At 33.5% G+C, this 25,963-nt stretch overlaps 1 protein-coding gene across 3 annotated transcripts in view; it reads left to right on the top strand.

The window, feature by feature from the left end:
* The window catches only part of AHCTF1 (AT-hook containing transcription factor 1), a 79,898-nt gene that overhangs the window by 48,112 nt on the left and 5,823 nt on the right, over window positions 1-25,963 (top strand). For all 3 annotated transcript variants that reach the window (XM_006198816.4, XM_072948633.1, XM_072948634.1), the window contains exons 21-33: window positions 397-584; window positions 7,796-7,940; window positions 8,016-8,147; window positions 8,824-8,974; window positions 9,618-9,768; window positions 10,079-10,186; window positions 12,698-12,890; window positions 14,344-14,544; window positions 15,108-15,522; window positions 17,100-17,223; window positions 19,136-19,233; window positions 21,148-21,353; window positions 22,855-24,691. In XM_006198816.4, the coding sequence (XP_006198878.1) occupies window positions 397-584; window positions 7,796-7,940; window positions 8,016-8,147; window positions 8,824-8,974; window positions 9,618-9,768; window positions 10,079-10,186; window positions 12,698-12,890; window positions 14,344-14,544; window positions 15,108-15,522; window positions 17,100-17,223; window positions 19,136-19,233; window positions 21,148-21,353; window positions 22,855-24,691 (3,949 nt within the window). The remainder of the gene's footprint in view (window positions 1-396; window positions 585-7,795; window positions 7,941-8,015; window positions 8,148-8,823; window positions 8,975-9,617; window positions 9,769-10,078; window positions 10,187-12,697; window positions 12,891-14,343; window positions 14,545-15,107; window positions 15,523-17,099; window positions 17,224-19,135; window positions 19,234-21,147; window positions 21,354-22,854; window positions 24,692-25,963) is intronic.

Genomic DNA, 25,963 nt, shown 5'->3' with positions numbered 1-25,963 from the left:
TGTTTGGTGTGTTGGGTTAAATAGAGAAGACAGGATTTGACATTGATACATGAAATTGGTGATGGAAAGATTTTATATAGTTAGCTTAACAAGGTATCAGAAGTGTGAGGCTTTGATAAAGCTTTTATTTAAAATAAAGCATACTATATTTCATGTATAACTGAAAAATTGTGCTCTATACTAGAATTTGACCCAACATTGTAAAATGATTATAAATCAATAAAAAGTGTTAAAAAAATAAAATAAAAAAGCATACTATTAAGTAGATCTTTTCAGCTATAGTTAAACTGATTTTATCTTGATTTAGGTAAGTTTGGCATGTTACCTTTTTTTTTCCCCCTGTCTAAATGCAAAGCATTATGTTTGTAATAACAAATTTTCATGTCCTTTTTGCAGAGTGGTTTGGATCTTCTGTTTCACCCAGCTACTGCAAAACCCTTGTCATGGCAACATTCAAAGATTATTCAAGCCTTCATGAGTCAGGGTGAACACAGACAAGCCCTCAGATATATTCAAACAATGAAGCCAACAGTGTCCAGTGGTAGTGATGTTATCCTTCACATCACTGTTTGGCTTTCTAATAGGTAAGTACATATTTTGAAAGTACAAACTCTTGATCATATATGTTAATAAAATGGAATTGATGACCTAGACAATAGCAGTATTTATTTTGCCTTGGTTGCATTACACAATATTCTTATAATCTTCATCTTTCATCATTAAGAAAAATGTAAAGCAGCTTTTATCTAGAATAAGGTGAATAAAAGAAGTACCTTGAATAAAAAGGAAAACCAAACAGAGGTTTAAAAATAATGTTTGTTGCTAACTGACAATGTTGACAGTCTCCTGCATAGATAATTGAGGTTTGGGTATGCTGAAAAGCAGACAGAAATATAGAGGAAGAATGAAATTATGTTGAGTTGATAAGTTATATTCTGTGAGGGTGTATTCTATTGATGATATACGCTGATATTTTTGTTAGTCTTGATTGCTTGGGTATTGCAGTTCTTTGCATTTTATTTTTATTGTTGCATCGTAAAAAAGAAAATCTTGAAGCATCTGTTTAAAAAATTTTTTAAGTGTCAGATTTTGTAACAATGAATACTTTAACAGGTTTGAGCATGTGCTATATTTATTTTTCTTAATTCACTTCTCAGTGTTTTAATGTTCTCTGATTAGTATGCTATATATTATAGCAGTACACATATTGCTATATAATATTTGTCATCTATATAGTAACTGTGACACGTTAAATGGCATGATTGGAAATACAGTGGTCTGGTTATTGGATTTTCTAAGTACCTAATTAGTTGGGAAAATTGCTTGGGGCTGAAATTTCTTACTAGATTGTGACCAACAATTTGTACTAGTTTTTTTCAATCTTACTAGTTGAGTCATTTTTATATTTTTAGAAATCAGTCACTTTACTCACCCCAAGTTGTCATTTATGAACCATACATCACTTCAGTGTCAGAACTCTGAAAGTTAAGTTTTCTTTGTTCTTTTTAGTTTAAACAATGTATTTTTGAGGGGAGAGAGTTGTATCTTTACATTTCAGACAGACGAAAAGTTCTGCAGTTTAATAGTAGATTGGTTAGACATGTAGAAACTTAGCATCCTCAAAAATATTGAATTAAGTACTTTTTGAAATAATTTGGGTTAGCAAAAGTGTTTGGCTAAGCTGAATAAATCAGGAATAAAAATAAGATATAAAGAAGCTAAAAGAGGTAAATGTTTAGTAAGTGAGTTAAGAGTTGTAGTATTTGGTAAGCAAGCAGCATGTAAACTTTTTTCAGTTGCATATAAGTTTCTCACTGTTAAGTGACTTTAAAGAGGTGGTTCTTGAACATCAGTGCTTTTACATTAGAAGAGCACATGTTTGGAGTTTCGGGGAGAAAAAAACTTTGAAAGATTGGTGGTTTTTCCTCTTTGATTCCATTGTCCTTTAATTCATCCATAGTATGCTTCTCTGATTTGCCAGATTCTCCTCTCCCTTAGCCATAGCAAATATTATGTAATAATGTTTACAGGGACTAGGTACAGCTCAGTGGTAGAGCTCATGTTTAGCATACTCAAGGCCCTAGATTCAATCCCCAGTACCTCCATTATTTAAAATTAAAAAAAAAACTTTAAAAAAATGTTTCCAATAATATAATTTCTATATAAATATAATTTTGAAACCTTATTTCTCTGAAGTATAGTAATACCTCAGTTATCCAGTCCCCGGAAAACTAGCATCATTGTGTCCTTCCCAGAAAACTAGCATCATTGTGTCCTTTATAGTAAGTGCAGAAATAAAAACAATGAAACATTCAGTGTCATTTGTGGGATAGCATGTTTTCAGATTCAGTAAGTGTTTAAAATAATTACTGATCCTGTAAATGGAGAATTACTCAAATGTTCTTAAAGAGGTAGAACACACTATTAAGACAAGTAAAAGTAATGGGAATTTTTTTATTTTTAAATTGAGATATAATTGACATACATTATGTTAGCTTCAAATGTAGAACATAATGGTTTGAATTTGTACACATTGCAAAATGATCACCACATAAGTCTAGTTAGTATTTGTCACCATACATAATTACAGATTTTTTTCTTGTGATGAGAACTTTAAAAATTTACTCTCCTAGCAACTTTCAAATATGCAGTACAGTATTTACCATGACTTACTTATTTTATAACAAGAAGTTTGTGCCTTTTGACCCTTTACCCACTCCCCACCCCTCTTCTGTGGAAATCACAAATCTCATCTCTTTTTTTGAGTTTTTGTTTTTGTTAGATTCCACATAGAAGTGAGGCATTTGTCTTTCTGTCTGACTTATTCACTTAGCATAATGCCCTCAAGGTCATCAATGTTGTTGCAAATGGTAAAATTTAATCCTTTTTTTTTGTGGATTTTATTGAAAGTAAGAAAACAGCACAGGAAGAGGCTGCTTTCGTTTTGAACTGACAATTTTTCAGAAAGACAGCCACGTTTCATTGCTTAGGATGTCATGCAACTACATATTCTGCACTCTGCTTTTATCAGAAGGAAGTAAATGACAAGAAAATATGCTGATTTTTAGGGATTTTTCAAGAAAGCAGGGTTCTCGGGTATGTCCTGTGTTTAGTGTGTGATCAACTAATTTCCCCAAATACCTCCATCTCTAATCCAACAGAATGATTAACCAACCACAGTGTCCTTGAAACATGAAAAAAGGCTAGGCTTGAAAAGTTTGAACTAAAAATAGGAGAAGTCAGGCTACACAGTGGTCTTTCTAACACCCATATGCCATGATTGCATAGTGATAGTTAAAATAGCTGAAAAAGTTTTAATCAACCATCAAAATATGAATCCCCTCCCCAAGCACACCCCCTGTTAGATAAGTGAGGTAGGTGTTGCTTGGCTTTCCAGCTATTATTTGAATTTATATTAATGATGATATTGTTTATTAATTAATTTACACCTTAAAAAAATATTGTAATGGCTACTGATTTGTAGCACAGATGATAAGAGCAACCTTTGGACTCAAATAAATTTGAATTCATACCTAAATTTTGCTGCATTCTAAAATATGATGAAAAGCAGTTTAATTATCATCTCTGAGCTTAAGTTTCCTCACTGGTAAAATGAGGATAATAATGACCACCTTGCAAGATTCTGAGGGTTAAATTGCACAGCCAGTATTATAGTTGCAAGTAGTAAATCAGAGCATTAGTAAATGATGTTAGTGATTGACTTTTTGGCAGATAGGTTACTTGCAGAGTAACCATAATGTACAGTACGTGATAGACTTGAAGTAAGAACTTTACATAAAAGTACAATACAGCTGGAAAACCCTTTTGTATAGGTGTAATCATTGTCTTCATTTTTTTCTTTCCACTTTCTGTGGGTTTATTCTGCTGTGCTTTTTAACTCAAGTTAGGTAATTTCTCATTTTCAGCCTTTTATGTTTACTAATACAAAAATATAAATCTGAATGTTCTGTATATTGCTTTGGCATCATCCCAAAATTTAAAAAAATTATCTAAGTATTTAAAATTTTTCTTTATGTTTTTCTCTTTCTATTAGTTATTCAGAAATTTTAATTTACAAATGAGTGTTTAAAAATTACCTTGTTCTTTTCTAACTCGGTTGCATTGTGACAACATAATGTGATTGATGTGGTGCCTGTACTTCAAAATTCAGGAAGACTTTGTATTCACTGATAAGTAGTCAGTGTGTGCCTCATTTATTAGGTGAGGTGTCAGTATATTTGCCTAAAATATCAAGTTCGTTCATTATGTGGTTTTAATCTTTCTGTGTCCTTAATGATTTGTGTGTGTGTGTATGTGTGTGATCTCTTAATAAGTTATAAGAAAGGTATGCAAGTTGCCTACTCTAATGAAGGATGTATCCATTCCTCATAATACTGCTAACTTTTGGTATTCAGAATATTAGATACATGAGTTTTAAACTTATTTTTTTAATGACTTTAACGTTTTCTTAGTATAGCGTAAACTTCATCACAAGTAACTGTTAGTGTAGCTGTACCAGTGTTGTTATTTATGGTATATCTTTTCCTAATCTTTTAACTTTTACACTAATCTCTGGAAATCAATAGTTGCTTTTTTACCTGTCTGGAATTTCTTTTTTTTCATTGTGATCATCATGATGCATTTCAAAAGGTTGTTTGTATTCAGTCTAGCATTTTTAAGCTTGTCACAGGAGTGTTTTTTCAGGCTATCTTTTTCGCTGTATTGTCCCATGTAAGTCCTTATTGAAATAACTTCTACTATCAACACCCTGGTCTAGCCTTTCATCAATTGAATTGTTTTCTTACTGCCTTTCTACCATAGGAAGCAGGCAAATAGTGGGAATTTGGGACTTACTTACTTTAAAATTTATATAAGTGTTGACCCAAAATGGAGTATCCATTTCTTGAAGTTGGAGGTAATTATATCCTCTCCTGTTATGAGAGAAAATGGGGGAAAAATATTATCATTTGTTTTTATTTTCAGGTATGCTCAGTTATTACATTGATATTTAATAAGTCATAAATAAATCAGTCTTACTCCTACTAGTATATCTGCTCGACTGGGAGTGGATATCATATTTTAAAGTAGCAAACTTAAAAAACATATGCATGGGCTGGAGGGAGGAGGGTCAAGAATATGGTTTTGTTTTTGAGTTGTAAGATATTTACCTGCTTCTTTCTAAAGGTACAAAAAGATAGGCAGTGAATTCCTAGCCCCCAGGCTTCCTACCAGTTCCCAATCAAAGTTAATACTTTCTAGTGTATTGTTCTCTCTAAGATATTCTGGATATACTTAAGCAAATGCACATGTATGTCATCTGCCTTGCCCCCTTTAAAAATACAAACAGCATACTATACATCTTTCTGCAATATACTGTTTTTTTTTGAAGTATAGTCAGTTTACAATATTAGTTTCTGTTGCACAACATGTTTCAGTCATACATACACATTGGTTTTCATATTCTTTCTCATTATAGGTCACCACAAGATATTGAATATAGTTCCTTGTGCTATGCAATGTACTTTTTAAGCTAATTTAGTTTGGAGTTCATTTCATTATAGTACATGAAGAGATTCCTTATTTTAATTACTGCATGGTAGTTCATTATGTGGATATACCAGTTATTTATTTATCTGGCTTTCCTTAGTGAATATTTAGGTAGTATTAATCTTTTGCCATTTTAAACACTGCTATGTATGAGTAACCATGCATTCTGCAGAACTACAGATTTTGTTCAGATAAAATCCTGGAAGTGGAATTACTGGGTTAAAGGATATTTTGCAGTTGTAATTTTGGTAGATAATGACATGTTGCCTTCCATGAGTGTCGTGCCAGTTTATCACCCACCACCACCCATCATCTTATGCTGTGCTCTTTAGTTGGGTATTTATCCATCTGGTAAGTGATTAATGGTAATATTAATGTGATTGGTCTCACTATGGCAATAAGAGAATGTATCTTTTCATAAAGAGCTATTTCTTTCATGAAGTCAGAATTATCAATATTTTTATTTATGAATTTTGTGTCTTTTTCACTTCATTATTATTATTTAATACTCTCTTGTTTCTGCTACCACTTTTATGGTTTTTGTTTCAATCATTTACATTTTTGATGCATTTTAAAGTTTATTTTGGTATAAGCATTTTTATAAGGAGATTCCAGAATATACAAAAGTAGAATAGTATTATGAAGCTACTACACACCCATTCTAAATCAAATTCAGTAAATAACAAGATTTTGTTATACCCACTTCTCCTATTTCTTTATATGGTTTTTAAAATCAGTGGAGAGGTGTTCATTCATCTTCCATATCTACAAAAATGTTGTGCTCATTTTAACACTCCTACGTTTTTGATTTAGGGAAAAACTTAGCCCTCTTAGCCACAGGTTATAGCAACCACTCTGTCATGCGTGTCCCGGTAGAAAGAGAAGGACAAAGCAATTTCCGATTTTTAGGCAATAACAGAGGGCCCTGAACTGTTAACAATGGGAAATACTTCGCTGAGGAACTTTGTATCTATAAGAAGTCTGAGACAGTGCTGCCAGAATTTTCTCAGATGCATTTTCATTATGAATATTAATTGCTGTACCTTTATTCATATATTCTATGTTTCTTATGCATGTCAGCTATTTATTTACAAGTCCTTATTTCAGTATTTGTGATTATTTCAAGAAAAACTGTAGCTAAAACTTTTTTTTATTAAGATGCCTATTAAAATAAAAATTACCTAATCACTTGGAATTAGGAATGATGATTTTTTAGGAAAATTATACCTATCTACTTGTCATTCTCTATTCTACCCCTCCTTCTGCCTTAAAAGTTACCAGCCCCTCCAGAAATCCTGTCAGAGTAATCATTGTCAATCTTAGTGTATATCTTACAAGACATTTTGTTATCTAATTAAATAAGCATATAAACATTTATAGGCTTTGTTTATTGGTTAATTTTTAGAAATTATAGTTATTATTCATGCTGTTTCAAGCTTATTTTTACTTAATATATCATGAGAAACACTACTTTATTTAATGACCTTATTGCCCACAGAAGGACATTTCAGCAGCCCCACATGATATTTAAAAATAATTTGACCCAAATTCTTCAGTCAGATCTTTTCTGTAGATCAGCCAGAGTTGTCTGTTACTAAGCTAAACCTTTCACCTTCCCATAAACACAGTGTGCTATTTCTGTCTATAGGCCTTTGCTCAGTTTCTTTTCCACTCTTCTCATGCTGAGTGTCACTTCCTTAAGAACCTCACTTTTGTCACACCACACCAAATGAAGACCACATAGTTTTTTGTCTTCTTGAACTCTGTGTACAGATAGTCCCTGACTTATGACAGTTTGACTTAAAATTTGTCAACTTTACAAGGTGCACAGCAATATGCATTTAGTAGAAGCCTTACTTTGCATTTTGATCTTTTCCTGGACTGTCGATGTGCAGTGATGCTAATGATGCTGGACAGCAGCAGGAAGCTGTAGTTCCCGGTCAGCCATGTGATCACGACTGTGAACAACTCATACATTTACAGCCATTCTGTTTTTTTCTTTTCAGCACAGTATTCAATAAATTACATGAGATAATCAACTTTATTATAAATAAAGTCTTTAAAGGTCCCTTGTTTTCTTGTTGGCATTAGCAAAACTTCATTATGAAGTGGTTAATATTCAATAAAATTTTAAAATAGTTTTAAATTATATTTACAAAGTATCTTTGGGATTCTTTAGGTGGGTTACTTATTTTGAACATCTTAAATAGCTTTCCTAAAACTTAACTTTGATAAATATTGATTTCAGATGCATGGTTGAGGCCTGGAGTTTACTGCGACAACATTCTAATAGGTTGAATATAGAGGAGTTGCTCAAGCACACGTATGAAGTCTGTCAGGAAATGGGCTTAATGGAGGATTTACTGAAGCTACCATTTACAGACACTGAGCAGGTAATGACATATCAATATAAACTTGTCAGAAACTCAGGGTAAGTTTGTAGCTTATAAATGTTTTGTTCTTTCCAGGAGTGTTTGGTGAGATTTTTACAATCCAGTGCCAGTGTTCAGAATCATGAATTCCTTTTAGTTCACCATTTGCAGCGTGCCAATTATATTCCTGCCTTGAAGCTGAACCAGACTCTGAAGATTAATCTTATGGTACAGTTACACTTGTTTTATTATTGGGGACAAGAGAATAAGGAAAACAGGTGTAGTTTGGTAACCACTGAGCTTTGTATAATCTTGAGCTTGGAAAATTTTCTTGCCTTCTGTAGTGGATTTGGGAAACAGGATATTACTGTTTACCTAATTCTTTCATATATGCCATTTTTGTTTAGATTCTGTCTGCAGTCTTGCCAGACTAACTACTTCACTCAGGGAAAACAAGAATTGGTAGAGGACAGCAATAGGAAATAAATAGTGCAAAAAGCAGGAGCTTCAGTGGTTGGACTAATTCTTAATTTGTGTGCTTGGAACACCCTCTCTGAACCTTGGTTTCCTCAATTATAAAAAGACAGAATCTCTTTGTGAGGGTACTCAGAGATGTGTGTGAAGTCACATGTTATCTGACACATATAGATGCTTAGTAAATGATAACCATTCCTTTTATTAGTTATGAATAATCAAGGCTGGGAATGAGAGACTTGGAATTTATTGATGGGTAAGTAAAGCAATTAAGTATATGTATGAGATCCTTAGTTTGGAAGAATGGATATGTTGGGAGAAGGAAGATATTCTTGAGTATTCATAATTATATTTTAAATCGTAAATATATAAACATAGCACTAAACATTTTTGAAGATTAAATTTTTGCCAATTATGGTATGTTTAATAGAATGATCGTGATCCTCGTTTGCGGGAGAGATCAGTGGCTCGAAATTCTATATTAGACCAGTATGGGAAAATTCTTCCTAGAGTCCAGCGAAAATTAGCCATTGAGCGAGCTAAACCTTACCATGTGTCAACATCATCAGTTCTTCGAGAAGGTAAGATTTCATTGAAAAATGCCATAAAGTATTGGGCCAGAAAAGATATTGAATGGTTACCTTCTGAAATGATTGTTATCTTCTATTTAGCTCGATTTTGCTTTGATTGGCTACAGTGGTACTTTTTTTTTCACTGGCCACTCTACCCCAAGAAATATAAAGCTTTCCTGGAACTTTCTTTGTGTATCTGAAAGTCAGTTTATTTAGCAAGATGTGCACTCCTTAGACAGAGCACAGGCCATCTCAGAAGGCAAGAGAAAGGCCAAGAAGTGGGATGTTGGGTGTTTAGTTTAAAGTAAAAATAGATACATACTCCATAGACAAGAACATGGGCCATCTCAGAAGGCAAGAGATAAAGGGCCTCCTTGAACTTTTTACAGTTTATTTAGTACAGAATGACAGAACTCTTCTTATTTCATTTAGAAGACTCATGTTCAAATTTTAGAAAACATGTGGAATAATTATTTTAACATCTCCTAAAAGCCCAGATTGTTAAATTTCTGCATAGATGTTGCAAAACCAAATATAATTTTAACTACTCTTATCTTGTGTTTTATTTTCTCCAACTACTCTTTCATATTAATCTTCTATTAAAATCCTGGTGTTAGAAATGAAATGAAATCCTACATTTTTCACTTTATAGTTTCTAGACCGAAACCATTATCAGCAGTTCCAAAGCAAGCTGTAACGGGGACTGTGTTAACAAGATCTACTTTCATCAATAATGTGTTATCTAAAATTGGAGAGGTTTGGGCAAGCAGTGAACATAAAAATAGCATCTCAATCTACAATAGGTACGTTTTTCTTACACCTTTTATAGTCATGCTACTGGATATCAGCTGCATTCATAAACAATCAAATCTTAAAGTTTATTAGTGATGTAAAAAAGAAAAACTTTTATGTTGGCTACTTTTCTTACAAGAAGATCATTCTTTGTCTTTAAATTTAAAAGCAATTATGTTCATTGTTACTTGTAAATAAGCAAGTGTATGAAGTAAAAAATGAAAGCCCTCCTCTCCATCTAATCTCTCCTTCTTACAGCATTTGTAATTTAATCCTCCTTGTGATATATAATCAAGAGTTAAATTTTGATTTTCTTTGTAGTCCTAAAATAGAGGAACCATCTCCTGTAGTATATTCTCTCCCAAATCCAGAGCTGCCTGAGGCATTTGTTGGAACACCAATTTCGAAAGCATCACAAAAAATTTCTAGGTAAGAAATTATTAAATCGCTTTTAAAAGACAATGTTACACAATAATTATACTGTGATTTTAATTATCTTTAAAATTTTACAAATATTGTTTTAAATTCTTTTTTAAAATTGATGTAGGGCGAGGGTACAGCTAAAAGTGGTAGAGTATGTACTTAGCATGCACGAGGTCTTAGGCTCAATCCCTGATACCTCCATTAAAAAATAAAGCACACACACAAACACACACACACATACTGAGGTATAGTTGATTTACAGTATTGTGTTAGCTTCAGATTTATATTCTATTTTATCAGAGACAGAATTGCATTATTTTATTGGAATAAATTTGTCTGAATTAATGATACCAAGAATAAGGTGCTCCAAATAAGTTAATAATTTGCAAACAATTGGGGCCAAAGCTATTTGTAGTATACATAATGGACATTTTTCAAAGCTTGAAAGGATTTTCTATTTTTCTATTTTCAAGAAAGATTCTATAATCGTTCTTGAAAGATTTTATTAGATTGAGGTTATTTTCTTTTAGTTACCTTTATGAGATGTTAAGAATATTTCTTCAAATAGAAGCAGTTATTAGTGACATTCTGTTTTCCTACCAATAATTTTTTTTTTCCCACAAGTCACTTTTTCTCAGAAATAGATCTGGGATTCAAGAAGGGAGTGATAGTAAAAGTTTTAAGACTTGTGACTAGTGGCCTAAGGACCTAAAGATGTATTATGAGAATCCTTTAAAGCCAGTATTTACTCATATGGAATAGAGCCAACTGAGTTGTGAATATTCACCTTGTATAAAAATCACTCTGTTCCCGGGGGTGTGGTATAACTCAAGTGATGGAGCGCATGCTTAGCATGCACAAGGTCCTGGGTTCAGTCCCCAGTACTGCCTCAAAAAAATAAATAAGCCTAACTGCCCCCCCAAAAAAAAACTTAAAAAAATAGTCACCTAGAAAATGTAAAGCAAAATTTTTTTTTAATTATTCTGTTCCCTAATTCTGTATTTTTCAAATTGGTTTGCATTAATGGGTAGTAAGTAAATTTTTTTTTTTGGTAATAAGTAAATTTAATGAATTGTGACTAGGATATCTTTCAACGAAATAGAATAAGTAATAGCTAAGTGCTATATTATGTAATTCATGTTTTGTGTATGTACATGATCTAACATGCATTATTTACTTGGCTCATGATCAAAAACTTATTGAGGAAATCATAAGACCTAATGCAATGTTTAGCATTTTCTTCAGAGAATATTAATCAGTTTTTTTCTTGATGTCTTTTTTAAGTATAACTTAAATATGTTAAGTCTTGTTAGCATGAGAAGTTGACTTTTACTCAATAGGTGCCATTTGTTGCACAGGCCTTGCTTTGAGAAGCAGTCATTCATAAATAAGCACCTTAAACTAAATGTTAGTACAATGCAAAGCATTTAACAGAATATCTATTTGCGATAGTATAATACAAAAATGAGCAGTTTACAGATACAGAATTTGAATACAAATGAGGTAGAGAAGGAAAGAAGAATCAGTAGACAATGAAGAAAGAAATGTGTAGCAGCCTCACTGAATATTCTTGGTTTGGTAGATATCTCAAGGCTGCGCTTAGTACAGAATAACAAAAAGGAAGACCATGTATAAGAAAATGCTTCCTGTAAATATTTCCCTACTGAATAATAGGCTGAATCTTAAAGCACCTTTTTCTCTTGGCCTATCACCCCTAATTGCAGAAGTCTCTTCTGAACTTAAAGGACAGAATGACAAGGCATAGCAACGGGAAGTTTTTATTTCTGGGCACCAAAACATGTACTTTTCTGGTTATTCTCAGTTTATCTGTAAATGAAGTTTTTAAGCTATTTGGAGTAAGCATGCTTAATAAAAGTCATCAGTGAGACAATTTTTATCATTTGGTATGAATTGTGTCCAGGACATTATAGAAAACCATTCGGCAGAATACTGAGATGGTATTTTGCCACTAAGCTCATTAATTTGAGAGAATTAACTGTTGTTGTCATTGGTAAGTCTAGTTTTTATTGTAATCAGAACCATTAAAGGTAAATAAGCCATTATGTACATCACATGGAGGTGAAAGGAATTTTTATGTGTTAATGAAAGTGAGTCGTATTAAATGGATTGCTGGGGAAGCATTGCCCAGTTTTCTTGAGTGTTTAAATCATTAGCAATTCATCTTCATTTGAAAATAAATGAAGGGCTCAGTAAATATTGGTAAATGGGAGGGAGGAGGACTAGAACTCATTTTGGCAAGGAGGGGTGGGGGCATGATCAGATTAATTATTATGTAGAATTCATAATTCTTTTTTTGCTACTAAATTAATTTTGATTTTTTGAACTAAGCATGGCATTACAGTAATATACTTGTCTGAATTTATATTTTCATGTGTTTATCATATTTTCCAGTGAATACAGAGGTCTGCTTAATTAAATAGAATACCAAATTCTTTGTTTTTTCAGTATAACAATAAATGTGTCACCAAGATTTTTCTATTTATACTGTGATTACAGACTACTGGATTGGATTGTTCATCCTGTCCCCCAGCCTTCTCAGTGTCTGGGGTTTATTCAGCAAACCCTCATAAGATCTCCTTTGTACCTGGCATCCAGTTCATCGCCAGTAAGTTCACAATTAAAAAGATCACATCAAAATTGCTCCAGAGCTTCAGAATTACATTTACTTGAAACTCCTCTTGTAGTTAAGGTGAGTATTATATATCTAACATTCACAGCGAAGTTAGAAAGTTCTTACTTTTCAAGTAGCAGAGAGAAATAAGCTATTTATAATTGATCTTTTGGGTAATAGGCAGCTCTAAGCCTTTATTTTCTTTTTTCTTTTATGTGGGTATCTTTCCAAAATGCTTACTTTATTTTTATATTGTCATAAACAGACTTTACTAAATTTACTCTTTGTGCTTTACTGGCATTATACTCAAGGTTAACAGTTATATTCTGAAAGTAATGCAAGACTGTACGGTTATTATAAATTGGCCTTTATTCTTTGAAAAATGCTTTCACATTTTGGGATTTTTTTTTTTAAATTCCATTTCTGGTGCTATTTTGTTTTTCTTTCCTTTATCAAATGCTTTTTAGTTCCTTTTTTAATTTAATTTATTTTAAAACTCTGGCTTCTTCTGTCTTTAAATAAATGTCCTTAAATTGCCTTTTCCTTCACCTTCTCTGATAAATTATCAGCTAAGAAACCACAAAACCAAACATGTAATGATTGGAAACAGTGGTTTTTTTACCTTCCCATTGTCAAAATGTTTTATAAATGTTATCTCCTAGCTCCTTGTTCCCAGAAGCTTTCTTCTTAATTGTTTCTGGATACCCAGCATTTAAAGTGAAGCCAGGGAATTCTTATTTTTCAAGTTGGAGAAAAGATACTTCAGTAAATGTTAGTCCTAAAGTAGTAAAAGAAGTTGAAAAAAAGAGTGCTAAGATTATTAAAATCCTGACAGTTAATATCCAGTATGATATTTTTAACTTTTTTTCTTCTATTGAAAAACACATTTTATATTCTCTATAACTAGGTTCAAATGAAATTTAATAAGGGAACAGTTCTGTACTTGTTACCGAAAAGAACCTAGAAAAAAAGTCAGTATAATCTTGTACTGAATCTAATGAGATCCAATAATCTGTTTACTAGTCCTTTAGAGGAGAAGTTATTGAAGGAATTATTTTTACTAACTAACTAGTTCAGTTATTTGTATTCATTATCATTAACTGTCTTTGGATTCATGTGATGAAGTTGTATTTTTCTAAAACATTCTTAAAGTCAGTCTTACTAATTTAGATTAGCTTGCTATAATTAAACTAGGTTCTGTTCATCACAAACTATCACCTCTTTTACCTTACTAAAGTTTTCTAAGCAATAGTTAAATAATTTATCTCAGCACTTTATTTTTTAAGTTGAAATTCAACTTGGGGATAACCAAGGTCTTTAGATTGATTATGGATGCAGTTTTATGTTTTGTAGCCTTATATATAGATAGAATTTTGTATTTTCTTTCCAGTAATTTGTAATAAAAATTTTTATTCATGTGTTTATTAGAGATGAGCATATAGCCACCATTGTGACTACTTGATCCTGTCTGTCCTTACGTTAGTGCCCTTTACAGATACTAATGGTGAATTCCATTCACTCTTTGTCTTAGAAAGCTAAGACTTTGGCCATGTCAGTTACTTCCTCTGGATATGCTGAGTTCACTCCTCAATCCATTCTAAGGTCTGGTCTTCGAACAACACCTTTAGCGTCTCCCTCGCTGTCACCTGGAAGGTCTCTTACTCCTTCACGACTCAAAGAAACTAGAATTTCATTCATGGAAGAAGGCATGACCATAAAGTGGACTGCTGGAGTAAGTTTGATAATAGTTGGAACAAAAAAGACATAATAAGAAAATGTTAGTTCCTATAAGTAAAAAGTTAGATAAGTCAGTTTGAATAATAACACTACAGATTTTTGTACATAGTCTTGCAAATAGTCATAAAATCAGAAAACATTTGTTGAGAAAGAAACTTCAGGGCATTGACTAAGCCAAACCAATGATTTACAGGTGAAGAAAATAGGGCTAGAAGCACCAGATTAAATTGTCTGTAACCAAATAGCTATTTGGTGGCATATGTCTTCAGATCTCCACTGTAGGCTGATAACAACCCATTGGTACTTACTGGGCATCTTGCCTATTCTGTGTTTCAGTCTTTTGGAAATACTGATTTATTACCAGTTAGAGAATCATCAGCAGTCATTAACTTTTAATCATGAAACTGAAGAGAATGAATTTAGAATAAGTGGATTTCGATTGAGAAGAGAATTTGGAAAAAACTGAACATGGAAAGGGTGGATATAATTGGGATGGATAGCTTAGACTTGACTGATTTTTACTAGTAAAAATTTTTTTCAAAACCTTTTACTTGACAGGCTGCAGATGACAGCAAAACAAAAGCATTTGTTACTGTACCTTTCCATAAATGTGGAGTTCCAGCAGAAACCGAATGGCTAAAGGACAAAGATAAGACAACATCTTTTCCCCTGAATAGCACTGAAGAGGACCATCAAGAAATGGATGTACAGTCACAGGATACAACTTCACAAAGTTTGGAGAAACTGGATATGAGCATAGAAAATAGCAATGCTTCAACCAGATCAGACCAGACTACCTTGGAGTATCAGGATGCTCGGTTACCAGAAGACTTTGAAGATAGTCTCATGGCCTCTAAACCAGTGAGCTCTTCCACTGAACTGATAACCAATTTAACTGAACAAACCGAGAAGGACAGTGATAAAGATGTGTTTGAATCAGAAGTAAATCCTCCAGATCTGGAGAAACAAATGGGTAAGAGCTCATTTCCAAGTATTTTAAATGGCCATTGATTGATGTCCCTCAGTAAAATTTGTAGTAGAAGTTTTTCTGTTGTAAGATGAGTATCACATATCACATACAAATACACAGCTTACTTACATTGTTTCCATTCATTAGAAAGTAGGTATGAGATTTGAGAGGAGAAGAACTTATGTGTGTTCTGTTTTCATTTCAACCTGAAATTTGGAAAAGGATAGTAATGGTTAAGGAAGAAGTAACAGATATCAGTCTGACTTAAGGTCTTCCTGTAGCTATGAGATATAATAATACTAACTTTACATACTAGATTAAATTACCCATCCAGCAGTCTCAGCTTTCTAGAAAGCTGCTCAGAAAACAGGAGGTTCATTATACTGTCCATCCCTACCTCCAAAATAATCACTGGAAAGTGAAAATAAATGTCCAAAGGCCCACAAATTTATTGTCTTTATTTTCATTTATCTATCAAAAATTTCTGATCCCCTAATGTGTGTATAACACGTGGGCTCCTTTGTGTGTTCTAGGTGTTAAGGATCAAGCAATAAGTAAAGTAGATATGGCACCTACCCACATGTAATTTAGAGCCTAATGGCTTATATAAAACAAGCCTATGCAGTGCTGTTTGGTATATACTATGCTGGGGAACATAGAACAGACCAGTAGAACACCAGGAAGGGGAGAGACTTGGCGTAGAATTGGTGGATCAGAAAATAGTCTGTTTTTATGTTTCTTATCCTTGCACAGATTTTAACAAGCTGATTTAAAGGTAATTCCTAACTTTAAATCTATAAAACCAAATATTTATATAAAAATCTATGTCATAGTGATTCCTTTTGGGAAATATTTTCTGCCTAAGCTGAACTAGGGTTTCTTAAGATGTGAATCCAGTGAAGTTTGGGCTATGATTTCTTTATTTAATAAACATATGCATTATTAATTCTCTAAAAACTCAAGACTATCTTCATAAATAGCATGTATTTAGAAGTCTACATTACTCTTTTGTGTGCTATGTTTCACTAAAATATTTGAATGGTAAATACTAGATGAAGGTGTTCATGGCAGTGTCTTCATTGATTCATCTGAAAATGATTTGGCAGTCTCAAATAGAAAATTTTATTATTTTTGTGGAGGATTATATAGCACAAACTATAAAGTGAAACAAACTAGATTTGAATCTTACTAGCTCAGCTAGTTACTAGGTTTGTGATCTGGGTGTAACCATATGCTTCTGTTTACTCATCTGTAAAATGAGGAGAATAATACTATGACTTTGGGTGTTGAGGATTAAGGGACTTGTTACATGTAAAATATTTGTGCAACAATGCCTGTTATACTGAAAGTAAGAGTGATAGATTAAAGAGAGGGTGGGGATTGGAGGGGAATCGCTCTTGGCCTAGGCTCAGAGAATTAGAAGAAGGACCTGTTGGCAGTCTGATGCCAAGGGAATAAACCAAAGAGTACAAAAGAGCAGACCTAGCAACTTACTGAAAAGTAAATAGGCCAAGACCCTGAATAATTGCTACACATGTAGCATAAATAATTGTAAATGTTCTTAACTATATGATTTATAGGCGCTTTAGAAGATGCAGAAACAAAGGATCTCTTAGTTACAGAGGGTGCACTTTCAGAATCAAATCACTTAAGCCCCATTCAAGGAGATGAAGCTTCTCTTTCTGTGCCATCAATCTGTGAAGGGTAAGTTTATTGAGAAGATTTCAAATATTAATAAAAGTATAATGAAACTGTGAATCAGTAAATATTCTATACATAGATTAGCTCTTATTTAGATCTATGGGATTTCCATTTTGGTAATGTTTTCTCTTATGAAAGAAGTTCATTTATACAATTTATGTTTTTTAGTAGTTTTTGAGTTCTTAAGTAGTGATAAAGCCTTAGAATGATACCAGACATTTCCTAAATATATAGAGACATGATGAATTGAGGCATAACTCTTTAATATTCTTCAGTGATTCTATTTTTGTTGAAAATCAACATTTTCACTCACAAACACGCATTCCTTCTTGCTCTCCCATTTTCAGTGGTTTTAGGATGATGAGATATGTATTCTGTAGTATTACCAAGGCAGACTATAGGGGAGATGGTTCAGAGGCAGTATTGTTCTCTGCCATTTGGTTGATACGACTCTAGCAGGTTTTGTTTTTCAGTGATTGCTTGAACTATTATGCTCCCAATTAGTTTGATTTACACTTACACATTTAGGCAATGTAGTAGATGATGTAGGGCAGTGCTTCTTAAAGTATGGTCTAACGTAAGATAGATGCCAGTTCCCAGACAATTTATGGCCTGCAACAAGGTAAGCAGCTTGTATTAAAATATAAATCAATACTCTTCCTTTACTGAAAAACAGCTAAACTAATCAGTGAAGTGATTGATTCATCTTCTGGCATAAACTACTTACCGCAAGACTAGATATACTTCATATCAGCACTTTGAGTAACACTGTTCCAGAGGATACAAAAAATGTTGCAGCTTATCAAGAAGTAGTAAGGATAATTTACGAAGATTAACCCACATAAAACATGATAATTTAAGACATTGTGAATAGTTCATTACTTTGTAAGTCCTGAGAGTGGCTTCACAAGCCACCCACGGTAATCAGTATCATAATAGTCACCTCTTAGATTGAACTCAGTCATATGCTTTACTTCTGAGAAGGGAAATCCTGATTTAACTGCAATCTTTGCCAGGCGGTAATGGAAAAAGTGGGAGGAAACAATATGAAAGGATTATCAAGATTGTTTCATTGTTTAATTCTGAGGGTTTTTTGAATTTTAATGAAAGCTAATGTTTACTGCAATGGGTTTGATGGTTAATTACAATGACAGTGCAAAGAACAATCACTTGACAGGGAAACTTTGTGGTTATCGATGATAATCTAGGTGAATGTTCACCATCTTGGCAAACTAGTTCCTTTTTAATTGTAAATTTATTTGGTTGTTGGTTCTTAGTTATCCTTACTATAAACATTGTGATTGAGATAAGCCTTACAAATATATCTATAAATAAATGTGTATATATTCCAAATGTGTACTTTTTCTTGAATTTACTTTATAATTTTTGTCCCTTTAAAAAAATCAGTATACTTCAGTTGCGTTTAGGGAAAGACCAGCTAGAACAGAAAGGGACCGCTGTCAACATAACAGGTGGATTAATACAGGTCCCTTTGGTCTCCCATTCTGAGTCATTTATCACACTTTTCAGTTAGCATTAAAATATCGAACTGATTCTACTGAGTATATGAGAAAACCATCCATAATATTTGATATACTTATTTGAAGAATGTGGCCAGAGATAATTAAAACTTGACATAAGTGTAATTTATACTGACCAGCATTTAAAGTCATTTTATTTCTAGTTTAAGACCATGCCTTTGTCTTCAACAAAATAAAATATTACAGCATTTCTTACTTCTAAATTCACTTGTAAATAGTACAGTATTATTCAAAATGAACCTGCATGGTATTAATTTCTCCGAACTTCAGTTTTCATCAGCAAAAAGAAAAGTAGGAGTTGGGGCAAGGTTAAATAACACAGGTTAGAGCGGCTAGCTTCTTATGCACTAAAACACATATTTCTATTTCTAAAGGAAAATCCTCATCCCGAAGTCCAAGAAACCAGTTTTAGATGAAGGACCAGTATCTGTTGAAACCTGTACCTCTACAATTAGAACAGATAACAGTAAATGTATGTATTATTTTAACTTTAGAATTATTTCATTTTATTTTGACTAATGAATGTTCTGTTTCTGGGGCAAAAGAATTTGTTATCCAGACTTTCTTATCTCAGTTATTCCTCTCCAGTTGCTTCCCAGGCTAAAAATAGAATTCTGAGGAGGTATATCAGCTCTCAAAATGGTGGGTTGCTTATAAACACTCTATGGTTCTAATAGTGTCAGTCTTAGAATGGTTTTTGTGGACGTATTTTCCCTCAGAACATCAGAGAAGAATAAAGTAAATTACTAGTCCTCAGCCAGACTGCACATCTGCTTTTTGATCTTCTGGGATTCAGATATCTGCACAGGGCAACTTCCATATTTATTCTGTCTGTGATAACTTACAGCCAAGATTGGCATATTGTTAGAAAATAATCACAAGTGACTAAACTTATTCCAGGGAAATTAACAGTTATATGGAGTTTGTTTGATTTTTTTTTTTTTTAATGCAGTGGATCTTCTCTCTCTTCTCTCCTCTCTTCTCCCTTCCCTCTCCTCCCCTTCCCTTCTTTTTTTGTGCCTCCTCTCAGTTAGACCCTGGCCATACAGAGATGAGGAAGATATATTTTCCACATTGAGCTCACAGTTGGGTTTAGGGAAAAGCAGGTACCTTGAATGTCTATGCCCAGAACTTGTCTAAGCATTTCACATGAGGACATAACACTGCTGTATGTTATGGTGTTGATGCTGTCCGACCCTAGAACTCATGCTCCTAACTGTTAGGGTAGATTTCCTAAACATGGACCTCCTGGGTCAAGGAGTGTGCACAGATTTTTAATACTTCATTATTTTCTCCAATAAAGGTTGTTTACTGGTGACTGGAAAATAAATGCGTATTTTCCCGTTCCTCTTTGCCAAACTGACAAGTGGAAACTTTTTCGTTTGTTTTATAAGCAGAGCAGTCTTTGTATGTTAAGGATATTAGCCTCATTATCTGTTAAAAGTGTGAAAATATTTTTTCCTAGTTTGTCTTTTTTTTTTTTTAACTTTTTAATTGATTTTTGTTAAACACTTAGTTTTTCTTTTTTGTTTTTGTTTTTAATGGCGGTACTGGGGATTGAACCCAGGACCTTGTGCATGCTAAGCATGCATTCTAACTACTGAGCTATACTCACCCCCCCTTAAATGGTTTTTAATTAAGTTACTCAGATTCATCTCCCTCCCTACTGCCCCAGGTGATTTGAATTTTGTGTCATTCACAAACTCTAAATCCAAATATGGCTGATGGGTGCTAATAACATAAAACTTTGGCAAAGTGGAAGGTGAAAAATTAGGAGGAATTGTTTTAATGACAGTCCTCCCTGCACCCGCCATCCCTTATTTAAGTGGTAGAGTACGTTTGCGGCCATTTGAATGCTTTCTGCCAAAAGGGGGATATCTAGTCATTTTCACAGCCAGATCAAAGCCCAGGTTGCATGTCTCTCATGTAATTCTATAATGGGTCAACAGGGATAGGTGGTTGTATAGTTAGTAGTCACCAGGTAAATATAATTTTCAGATTGATTTAATAAGGGCCAAATATCTGAGTTCCTCAAAGCAGTTGTCATATTAGTAAGGGCAAGAATTATATTCCACTTGAGAAAAACCAAAGTTGTTATTTTTAACTGTAAAATTTATCTTCTGTTTTTTGTCTTTGTGGAAAGCAAATATGTACTTAAACTGAGTGATTGGATACTGATGAAACAGGAGTAATGTGTAAATCCTCACAGGCATTTCCTCTTTAAGAAGTTAGAAACTTTTTGGTTATATGACAGTTTTTCAAGGAAGTATTACGTGCAGTGCAGCCTTTTCCCTTCTGTTTGCTTCCCAGACTGTGTATGTATCTTTTGTTCTGTTTTGTTTTTAGTTTAAAATATAGAAGATTAACTTTTTTTTCCCTCCCCCAGCGATGGCAGATGTCCTTGGTGGTAGTGGAAGCTCTGGGCTCATTACCTCTGAAAGCCCTGTTGTCTCTGAACATAGGCTTGACCAGGAAATAGCACTGAACTTAAAAGAAGATCATGAAGTAGAAGTTGATATATTAAAAGCAAGTGTTGACATACCAGAAGAGCCTCCAGTTTCTGATGATCCTCCTGATTCTCAAGAAATTCATGTAAAAAAAATGATTTTTCTTACTTCTTTGTCAGTCTTTCAGTTTTGGTTTAGTTAGGTTTTAAACCATAGTTCAGATCTAATGTATTCATTTATTTGACTGCTGTATAGAAACCTCTTTTAAAAAATCTGTATTAAAAAATATATGGAACACATCTTTTAAGTAAGGAATTGTTTTACATGAAAACCAAAAGGCTGTGTTAGCAAGAAGTCACAGTTTTAACAATTTAATTTTCACTTAGTGTCAGGTTCAAATAAAAGTTTTTTTTAGCCATAAAACAGATATTGGTTACTTTAGAGACAAGTATGACATTGAAACTATCCAGAGCATATATTTGAAAATAATTGAGTACAGTTAAATAGGATTTCACCTCCCAACCCCTCAATCATACTTGTGGGAAAATGATATTCAGCTGGCTGAGGTTTAATTTCTTATACACTCCAGAAAGGTTTTGTTTTTTTTAATACTTAATATGACTTAAGTTTCCTAAAATTTCCACCAAATCTCTTTGAATATCAATAGGCAGTTTTTATGTGATAAGTGAATTTAAGATGAAGGAAAAACTCACCTCTTCTAATTATTTATAGAAATATGATTATATAATATTTGGGAAGCTTAACTCATAAAACTGTCATGGTTATCCATATTTAATTTCATGAGCGTTCTCACTATGAAATAGATGGATAAAGTCCCTATTCCTTCAGCTGGGAAGCTAATAAAATTTATGGGCATGGTATAAGTGGGAATCCTCATTTCTGGGTATTTCCAGTCTTTCATCTCACTGAATGTCTGGGGAGTGGGAAAATGTCATTGTATAGGTGGGTGGTAATGTTCTACCTTCTTGGTCAGGAGATCTCTCTGTTACTTTCTGCCTCCTCCTTTTTCTCCCCTTCCCTTACCAAAAGGTAAATGCAAGGACCATTCCTTCTTCCACCAAACCCTTGCAAGAGAGGTACTGAACTTGAAAGCCTTAGGAATTTCATGGTTTATGCAGCCCCAGCAAAGGGAAGAGGATTGAGTCTAGCCCAAGGGAGCTTATGTAGGTGACTTCTTCTTCAACCTTATGGGGATCGTGCTGTTTAGAAAAAGTGTGATTAGTTAGGTAATTTGGGGATTAAATTAAAACCAGTTTGGGAGTTGTTTCTTTTTCTCCAGTTAATTTTTTTTTTTTGGGGGTGAGAATAGAATAAATCCTTAATTCTCACAACTGTTAGCATCATAATAATTTTTAAGGCTTTGTTAAGACTGTGTTTTTAGCCAGGAAAATGTAGAATTTCTACTTTTAATTCCATTCAGAATCTCAATCTTTTTCTATCTAGTTATTCTGACTGAGAAAGTCTGATTGCTTAAATGGATATTTTATAAAGTAAACCCATAAATATATTGCCATATCAAATGTAGTTTATGTTTAATAATTCATACACCAAGAGTGAGATGGTCATTTAAAAAATTTATGCTTTAGGTTAAGTATATACGTTAACAATCTCTTTAATCGTTTTAGGTAATTGAGCATGAAAAGCTTGAAGTTCAAGATTCAGAACAAGAGGCTAGGAATCTTTCATGTAATGAGTTGTATCCCTCAGGAACTCTTAAGCTTCAATATAATTTTGATACCATTGAGCAACAGTTTTGTGACTTGCCTGATAATAAAGACTCTGCTGAGTGTGACATTGCTGAAGTGGATGGGGAACTTTTTGTGGCACAGAGCAACTTTACCTTAATTTTGGAAGGTGAAGAAGGAGAAGTAGAGATAGGTGATTCTGCAGCATCCAGTGTGTTAGCTAAAGCAGCTAACACGGCAACTGAGGAAAAACTTGTAAACAGTGGAGAAAATGAGAATCACAGCCATGTTGCAAATGTGCCATCTGTCATAACTAGTGATCAGGAGTCCCAGAAGGTAGAGACGTTACCATATGTGCCTGAACCAATTAAAGTAGCAATTGCAGAAAATTTATTGGATGTAATTAAAGACACAAGAAGTAAAGAAATTACTTCGGATACAATGGAACAGTCCATTCATGAAAACATACCTTTAATAAGCCAAAAGGTAATGCGTTCCACCAGGTTAGCCAAATCTACGTTTAAGACTGTTCAGGAAACAAGTACAGTGACTATAAATGTCAGCCAGGTTGATGACGTGATTTCTTCTAGAACTCGCAAGAAAAGACGTGTCCAAAACATGAATGTCAAATCAGCACAACAGGAAGAGTCAGCAGATGTTGCTACTCCTGAGAAGCTGGGGCTTTCAGTTACAAAGAAAACTAGGAAAACAAAAGAAGTTTCGGAGGCTTTTGAAAGTGTCTGTTCTGATGGCAGAGAAGTATCTCAGAACCAGCAAATACCTCAAAGTTCTATTACTCCTAGGAGAGGAAGGAGAAAAAAAGAAATTAACCAAGACACATTAGAAACTGTTAATTCTATAGAACAAGAATTACAGGTTACTCCAGGTAGGGAATTAAGAAGATTAAAATCATCTCAGCCTTTGGAACCAGCAACTGAAGAAACTTTTTATAGAAAAGAAGTTAAGCTTTCATCTGTTACAAAAAGGGCTCCTAAAAGAATGAAAAAATCAGTGGAAAATGAGGAAAGTGTTGAAATTATAGATGATCTGAAAGTTAGTAAAGTAGCAAGTCCTAGCAGAAGTACCAGAAAATTGAGACATGCTGATTTGGAAACTTCTGAAAATGTAGGATATAAACAAGATGAGGAGTCCATTGAACAGCAGCTGCCTATTCGACATAGTAAAAGGGTTAAAAAGAGAGAAGTTAGTGCATCGGATGTTATAGGAGATTCCAAACATGATTCATCCCAGTTGACTCTCCAAGCAGAATTTGATACACCTGCTACGCCTAGGAAACGTGGTAGACCAAGAAAAAATAATCCATCTGAAGATGTAGGATCTAAGGCTGTTAAGGAAGCAAGAAGTCCCAGGAAGGCAGAAGGTCTCAGCATCCAAAGGAGATCTACAAGAAATACCCCAGCTAAAAGTGAAAATACTGATGTTGGAAAACCAGCTTTAGAAAAATCAGTTTTAGTGCCAGATGAGGAACTTGCTACAGCAATGAGTTCTAAGAAAAGGCTTACAAAAAGGTCTGAAAACCAAAGCCGAAAACATCCATTACGCTCAATATCAGAAAAATGCATAGATGAAGAAATGACACACAAAGAATCTAATGACCAAGAAGAGAAACTGCTTGCCACAGTTGCTTTGACTAAATCTTCCCGTAGCACAAGGACTAGATCTAGCAAGGCCATCTTATTAGCAGACCTTTCTGAACCAAACAATGACTCTTTTTTATTTTCTCCTCCTGTGTCAAAGGATCCAAGGAAAGAGAAAGGTACTTTTTTTTCTATTCAAAGCACACTTTTCATTTCATTCAAAGTCTTCAGCTTAAAGTTCCATTGCTTGAAACATGATTAGATTTTGTTTAAGACACTAATAGATTATTTTTCCTAAAAATGACTGGTTACAGGGAATTCCTCCCCCCACCCCTGAAAAACAGTTTTGATTTTTTAATAGTAAAATTTAAAGGCTTTTATAGTTCAGAGTTTGTTTTTGGATAAAAGAATTTCCTGTTTCAGTATGACTTTTTAAATTCTATAATTCACTTGACTTAGGTTTAATTTTTTCTCTTCATTTGCCCTTACATCATAAGGGACTTAATTTTGATTTCTCCCCAGATAGAACTATCATTTTTGGCTCATGTCCCAGGTGATATCCACAACTTCATATTGTTTTGAAGGGATATAGCAGTAGAACTCTATTGATTATGATACAGAAATTATTTAAATCCATATTTTCTATTGCCCATGAACTGAGAAGGTTACATGCTCAGCTGCCCTCACTGACAGTTATGAGCTAATGATTGTATTGTTTGGTTAAGATCTCAAGAGGAATGATGTCTCTCCCAAAAGAGTGAAAATGTCTTACCCTTTTTAGTATAAAGCAGAGATATGCGTAAAGTACATAAACAGATATATAGTATATCTGTGCTATTAAGATTTCTTGGGGTGGGGGAAGTTCAGTGAAGGAGGTAATTAAGAAAAAAGGTCTAAAAAAGTGATAAAACAGTTTAGGGGCTTGTAAGTAAAGTAGGTGACTTTGTTGTTTTATTAAGCTTTTTAAAACTGCATTTATTTTTAAATACATTAGTGAATATCCTATATAGTTGCTTCCTGACTTGAGGAAGGTTAAGAGAAAATAAGCCATTTAAAAATCTACAAGCTGAAATTTTCTATCTTCAACATTCACTATGCAAAAACTTCTTTTAAATATATTGTATTCATGAAGTCAGTTTGTTATATTAACGTTGCCTGAAAGGAAAGGGCCCTTTGCCGTTGAACTGATCATTTGTCCTAAAAATGATTTGTAGTTTTAGTAGTGTCTTCTCTCCCCGCCCCCTACCCCCATTTTTGAGTAAATCTTTGATTTTGTTAGTACTGTATAATTCAGTTTCTTCATGCTATTAGGAAAGTGTAGTTATGCCTATACTTTGCATGGAGGAAAATGAAATGACCAAACGTGTGAGATTTTAGCTCACTTTACTAAGCTGTTATGTTAGATAAAAGTTAAAATGAAAAAGAGCAGTGAGATAGAAGAATGTCATTAT

The sequence above is a fragment of the Vicugna pacos genome, chromosome 23 (genome assembly GCF_048564905.1).
Source record: "Vicugna pacos chromosome 23, VicPac4, whole genome shotgun sequence".
NCBI classification, from domain to species: domain Eukaryota; kingdom Metazoa; phylum Chordata; class Mammalia; order Artiodactyla; family Camelidae; genus Vicugna; species Vicugna pacos.
Note: the sequence above shows the minus strand (reverse complement) of the source record. Positions and strands in the feature narration are given on the sequence as shown.